Raw genomic sequence first — 6,656 nt, forward strand, 5'->3', positions numbered from 1 at the left:
CTACACCATGGCCAAGACCAAAGAGCTCTCCAAGGAAGTCAGGGACAAGATTGTAGACCTACACAAGGCTGGAATGGGCTACAAGACCATCGGCAAGCAGCTTGGTGAGAAGGTGACAACAGCTGGTGCAATTATTCGCAAATGGAAGAAACACAAAAGACCTGTCAATCTCCCTCGGCCTGGGGTTCCATGCAAGATCTCACCTCGTGGAGTTGCAATGATCATGAGAACGGTGAGGAATCAGCCCAGAACTACACGAGAGGATCTTGTCAATGATCTCAAGGCAGCTGGGACCATAGTCACCAAGAAAACTATTGGTAACACACTACGCTGTGAAGGACTGAAATCCTGCAGTGCCCGCAAGGTCCCCCTGCTCAAGAAAGCACATATACATGCCCGTCTGAAGTTTGCCAATGAACATCTGAATGATTCAGAGTAGAACTGGGTGAAAGTGTTGTGGTCAGATGAGATCAAAATGGAGCTCTTTGGCATCAACTCAACTCGCCGTGTTTGGAGGAGGAGGAATGCTGCCTATGACCCCAAGAACACCATCCCCACCGTCAAACATGGAGGTGGAAACATTATGCTTTGGGGGTGTTTTTATGCTAAGGGTACAGGACAACTTCACCGCATCAAAGGGACGATGGACGGGGCCATGTACCGTCAAATCTTGGGTGAGAACCTCCTTCCCTCAGCCAGGGCAATGAAAATGGGTCGTGGATGGGTATTCCAGCATGACAATGACCCAAAACACACGGCCAAGGCAACAGAGGAGTGGCTCAAGAAGAAGCACATTAAGGTCCTGGAGTGGCCTAGCCAGTCTCCAGACCTTAATCCCATAGAAAATCTGTGGAGGGAGCTGAAGGTTCGAGTTGCCAAACGTCAGCCTCGAAACCTTAATGACTTGGAGAAGATCTGCAAAGAGCAGACCTCTGTGATTGACCTCTGTGATTGCCAACAAGGGTTTTGCCACCAAGTACTAAGTCATGTTTTGCAGAGGGGTCAAATACTTATTTCCCTCATTAAAATGCAAATCAATTGATAACATTTTTGACATGCGTTTTTTTCTGGATTTTTTTGTTGTTATTCTGTCTCTCATTGTTCAAATAAACATACCATTAAAATTATAGACTGATCATTTCTTTGTCAGTGGGCAAACGTACAAAATCAGCAGGGGATCAAATACTTTTTTCCCTCACTGTAGATGTTGTAGGACTAGCTGTAACTTAGTAGTAGATGTTGTAGGACTAGCTGTAACTTAGTAGTAGATGTTGTAGGACTAGCTGTAACTTAGTAGTGGCGGATCTTGTTCTGATAGAGAGGTACTGCTAGGGAAAGACTTGAAAGAAAGGAAGAAACAAAGAAAGAAAGAAAAAGAAAGAAAGAAAGATCAAATAGATAAAGAAAGATAAAATAGATTATTAGTAGCGGGAGTTGAGGAGGGGAGGAGGAGTGCTCAGAGAGAGGGAGGGGGAGGGGAGAAGAGAGGAGGAGAGAATAGAGGGAGGGAGGCTGTGAGGAAGTCTCTAGGGGCGGAGCATGTATTTAAACGAGGAAATAGATTTAGACAGAGAAAGGAAGAGAGGATGATACAGTGCTGTAAAAGTTGGCAGCAGAGAGGAGAGAGAGGAACATGGGTATCTCTCGTCAAACCATAAAGCCTTCGCCTCGAAGAGCCAGCAGCGTCAGCCGCGCTGGGACGCCTCACACGCCCCGACACGCCCGCCTCAACGCCGGACAGACGCGCACCGCCACACCCATACGGACCGTTCAGATCCGACCAATGCCGACGCGGACCACGCCGACACACACACACAGGCCGCAAACCCATGGCGCCCAGACGTTCGCAGCACACACACACCTGATGCCGCCACACACCGCCGGGCGCAGGTTTTCACGGGAAGACAGGAGACCGAGTTTGCAGGCTCACGCCACTGACCATCACACTGGCTGCTCCTTCTACTGCTATCTCTGCTACTGCTGCTACTGCTGCTGCCTCACGCTGCTTTCTTTCTCTCTCCTCCTCCTCCTCTCCCCTCCTCCCCGCACCACCACTCACACTGTCTCTCACTCCTCCTCCTCTTCTCTACCTGTTCCTCGAACTCCACCTTCCTCCGTCCCTTCCTCCCCATCCTACCCTCCTCCATCACCTCCATCACCACCGGTTTCTCCCTTCTGTCCTGTACCTCCTTGTATCCTCCCCCCTCATGATTCCTTCCCTATCCTCCACTCTTGTCCATCTCCCTGTCCGCTCAACCTATCATGTCCTCTCTCTTCAAACGCTCCTGTATTCCCCTCCACCTCTTCCCACCGCTCCCCTCCCCCCTCCTTTACTGCTACCCCTTCCACTTCTCCTCCTCCTCCTCTCTCCTCCCCTCTCCTCCACCACCCTAACCTGTGCCGCCCACGGCCCTCGTCCTCCCATCGCTCCCTCCCCTCTCTGCTGCTCTGCCCTCTTAGTTTCGGGGATTCAGTAGGGGATCTGTCCTCTGCTTCCACCCTGGATCCCCTCCCCTCCGCTGGGCCGCTGGCCCGGCCACGCACCCTGCTACGCCAGCAGAGTCTCCAGCAGCCTCTCATCCACCAACCCATCCCGAGCCTCCTCCTCACCCACCTCCCACCCACCTCCTCTCAGAGCCTGGGTCAGATACACCAAGTGCCCCCGCCGGGGCCCGGCCAGCCAGGGGGAAGCGGGGGCAGTGGGGGCAGTGGGGGAGGAGGTGGAGGAACGCAAAGAGGCCCCAGGGGGGTGCGAGGAAGCCTGGCGGGGACAGGCGCCTCACGGTACAGAGGAGGAGGAGGAGGAAGAGGAGGAGGAGGTCGTGGTAACCCTGGGTCCTGGGATCACATGATGGGCCAATTGAAAAACAGAGGCCTGGATGCCAAGTCCTTCCTGTGAGTCACTCTGTTTCTTCTTTTCCCTCTGTCTGGGTTGGTAACTGTCTCTGTCTGGGTTGGTAACTGTCTCTGTCTGGCTTGGTTGGTAACTGTCTCTGTCTGGGTTGGTAACTGTCTCTGTCTGGGTTGGTAACTGTCTCTGTCTGGGTTGGTAACCGTCTCTGTCTGGGTTGGTAACTGTCTCTGTCTGGGTTGGTAACCGTCTCTGTCTGGGTTGGTAACCGTCTCTGTCTGGGTTGGTAACCGTCTCTGTCTGGGTTGGTAACCGTCTCTGTCTGGGTTGGTAACTGTCTCTGTCTGGGTTGGTTGGTAACTGTCTCTGTCTGGGTTGGTTGGTAACTGTCTCTGTCTGGGTTGGTTGTTAACTGTCTCTGGGTTGGTTGGTTGTTAACTGTTTCTGGGTTGGTTGGTTGTTAACTGTCTCTGGGTTGGTTGGTTGTTAACTGTCTCTGGGTTGGTTGGTTGTTAACTGTCTCTGGGTTGGTTGGTTGTTAACTGTCTCTGGGTTGGTTGGTAACTGTCTCTGGGTTGGTTGGTAACTGTCTCTGGGTTGGTTGGTAACTGTCTCTGGGTTGGTTGGTTGGTAACTGTCTCTGGGTTGGTTGGTTGTTAACTGTTTCTGGGTTGGTTGGTTGTTAACTGTCTCTGGGTTGGTTGGTTATTAACTGTCTCTGGGTTGGTTGTTAACTGTCTCTGGGTTGGTTGTTAACTGTCTCTGGGTTGGTTGGTTGTTAATTGTCTCTGGGTTGGTTGGTAACTGTCTCTGGGTTGGTTGTTAACTGTCTCTGGGTTGGTTGTTAACTGTCTCTGGGTTGGTTGTTAACTGTCTCTGGGTTGGTTGGTAACTGTCTCTGGGTTGGTTGGTAACTGTCTCTGGGTTGGTTGGTAACTGTCTCTGGGTTGGTTGGTAACTGTCTCTGGGTTGGTTGGTAACTGTCTCTGGGTTGGTTGGTAACTGTCTGGGGTCTTTTCCCTCTGGTGTTCTGTCCCAAATGGAACCCTGTTCCCTGTATAGAGCACTACTTTAGACCAGAGCTCTGTGGCCCTATATGGGGAATAGGGTCCCACTGGGGATGTAGATATTGTCTCTGCTGTTGTCACTTGACCTCACGGCTCCTGCTTCCTCCACTGTCTGAGTTGCTGTGCTCTCTATGGGATGTGATCCTCCTCAATTCTTCTCACATCATGTCTTTAAAACACAACTCTCTGACACAAACCATTTGTCTCTATCTGGGTTGTGTAAAGTTGTCCTGTCACATCTCTCAGTGTAAAGCACCGTCTTGCCTATCTGGATATAGCACTGCTCTTCTCCTCCTTTCCGTTTCGATGTAGTGATCTTTGACTGTCAGTTGCCATGTTCTCTTTAGGCACTGACAGTATTTTAGATGATTTAGATATTCTTGTCTTCTCCACGTGGTGTTGGGTTTGTTCTGGTGACACCCAGGGAAGGATGTTACTTGACATCGTGTATCATGACATTGTGTGTGTGTGTGTTTGTGTGTTTGTGTGTGTGTGTATGTGTGTTTGTGTGTGTGTGTGTGTGTGTGTGTATGTGTGTGTGTGTGTTTGTGTATGTGTGTTTGTGTGTGTGTGTGTGTGTGTGTGTGTGTATGTGTGTGTGTGTGTGTGTGTGTGTGTGTGTGTGTGTGTGTGTGTGTGTGTGTGTGTGTATGTGTGTTTGTGTGTGTGTGTGTGTGTGTGTGTGTGTGTGTGTGTGTGTGTGTGTGTGTGTGTGTGTGTGTGTGTGTGTGTGTGTGTGTGTGTGTGTGCGCACAATGTGACAGTTTTATACTTATAGAGTCTGAAACACCATCTAAGACAGGGTTCTTCAATTCCGGTCCTGGAGGGCCGAAACACCTCTGTTTTTCATCCTCTCCTTCTAATCAGGGGCTAATTCAGACCTGGGACACCAGGTGAGTGCAATTAACTACTAGGTAGAAATAAAAAACAGAAGTGTTTCGGCCCTCCAGGACCGGAATTGAAGAACCCTGATCTAAGACAACCTGTTGATAAAGTTATTGTAACAATGACGCTGTGAGACGAGAAGCAGTTTAATAAAACGAGACAGCGGCGATATAGCATGAACACAGGAAAAATACATTTACATTTTTAGTCATTTAGCAGACGCTCTTATCCAGAGTGATTTACAGTTAGTGAATGCATACATGTTTTGTTTTTTTCATACTGGCCGCCCATGGGAATCAAACCCACAACCCTGGCGTTGCATGTGCCATGCTCTACCAACTGAGCTACACGGTGCCAAATACTGACTGAGGACTAAACTTAAGGGAGGGACATATAAAGGGGAGGTAATGAGGAAGGTAATGGAGTCCAGGTGTGAATCATAATGATCTGCAGGTGCGCGTATTGATGGATGCCAGGTGTGCGTAATGATACATCTCAGGACCGGTGGTTAGTATTCCGGCGAAGTCGCACGCCGGAGGGGAAGAACAGGAGTAGACGTGACAGGTATATATAGATGTTAACATCCTGATATAGATGATAACGTCCTGATATAGATGTTAATGTCCTGATATAGATGTTAATGTCCTGATATAGATGATAACGTCCTGATATAGATGTTAACATCCTGATATAGATGATAACGTCCTGATATAGATGTTAATGTCCTGATATAGATGTTAATGTCCTGATATAGATGATAATGTCCTGATATAGATGTTAATGTCCTGATATAGATGTTAATGTCCTGATATAGATGATAATGTCCTGATATAGATGTTAACGTCCTGATATAGATGATAATGTCCTGATATAGATGATAACGTCCTGATATAGATGTTAACATCCTGATATAGATGATAACGTCCTGATATAGATGTTAATGTCCTGATATAGATGTTAATGTCCTGATATAGATGTTAACATCCTGATATAGGTGATAACGTCCTGATATAGATGTTAATGTCCTGATATAGATGATAATGTCCTGATATAGATGTTAATGTCCTGATATAGATGTTAATGTCCTTATATAGATTATAATGTCCTGATATAGATGTTAACGTCCTGATATAGATGATAATGTCCTGATATAGATGATAACGTCCTGATATAGATGTTAATGTCCTGATATAGATGATAATGTCCTGATATAGATGTTAACGTCCTGATATAGATGATAACGTCCTGATATAGATGTTAATGTCCTGACATAGATGTTAATGTCCTGATATAGATGATAACGTCCTGATATAGATGTTAATGTCCTGATATAGATGATAATGTCCTGATATAGATGATAACGTCCTGATATAGATGATAATGTATAATTATTATATTATATTATTATATATTATTATATTATATTTATATATTATTATATTATTTATAATGTCCTGATATAGATGATCATGTCCTGATATAGATGTTAATGTCCTGATATAGATGATAACGTCCTGATATAGGAGATAACGTCCTGATATAGATGTTAATGTCCTGACATAGATGATGACGTACTGATGTAGATGTTAACGTCCTGATATAGCTGATAACGTCCTGATATAAATGTTAATGTCCTGATATAGATGATAACGTCCTGATATAGATGTTAACGTCCTGATATAGATGTTAATGTCCTGATATAGATGATAACGTCCTGATATAGATGTTAATGTCCTGACATAGATGTTAATGTCCTGACATAGATGATAACGTCCTGATATAGATGTTAATGTCCTGATATAGATGATAACGTCCTGATATAGATGTTAATGTCCTGATATAGATGATAACGT

At 46.3% G+C, this 6,656-nt stretch overlaps 1 protein-coding gene across 2 annotated transcripts in view; it reads left to right on the forward strand.

Moving 5' to 3' along the window:
- The first annotated feature begins 2,825 nt into the window (after window positions 1-2,825).
- The window catches only part of LOC121531587 (synaptotagmin-7-like), a 117,318-nt gene continuing 113,487 nt past the window's right edge, over window positions 2,826-6,656 (forward strand). The window contains exon 1 of one of the 2 annotated variants that reach the window (XM_041836875.1): window positions 2,826-2,895. In XM_041836875.1, the coding sequence (XP_041692809.1) occupies window positions 2,849-2,895 (47 nt within the window). In that variant the 5' untranslated portion in view covers window positions 2,826-2,848. The remainder of the gene's footprint in view (window positions 2,896-6,656) is intronic. The other variant, XM_045205144.1, reaches the window with a different exon arrangement.

This window comes from Coregonus clupeaformis, chromosome 19 (assembly GCF_020615455.1).
Source record: "Coregonus clupeaformis isolate EN_2021a chromosome 19, ASM2061545v1, whole genome shotgun sequence".
NCBI lineage: Eukaryota > Metazoa > Chordata > Actinopteri > Salmoniformes > Salmonidae > Coregonus > Coregonus clupeaformis.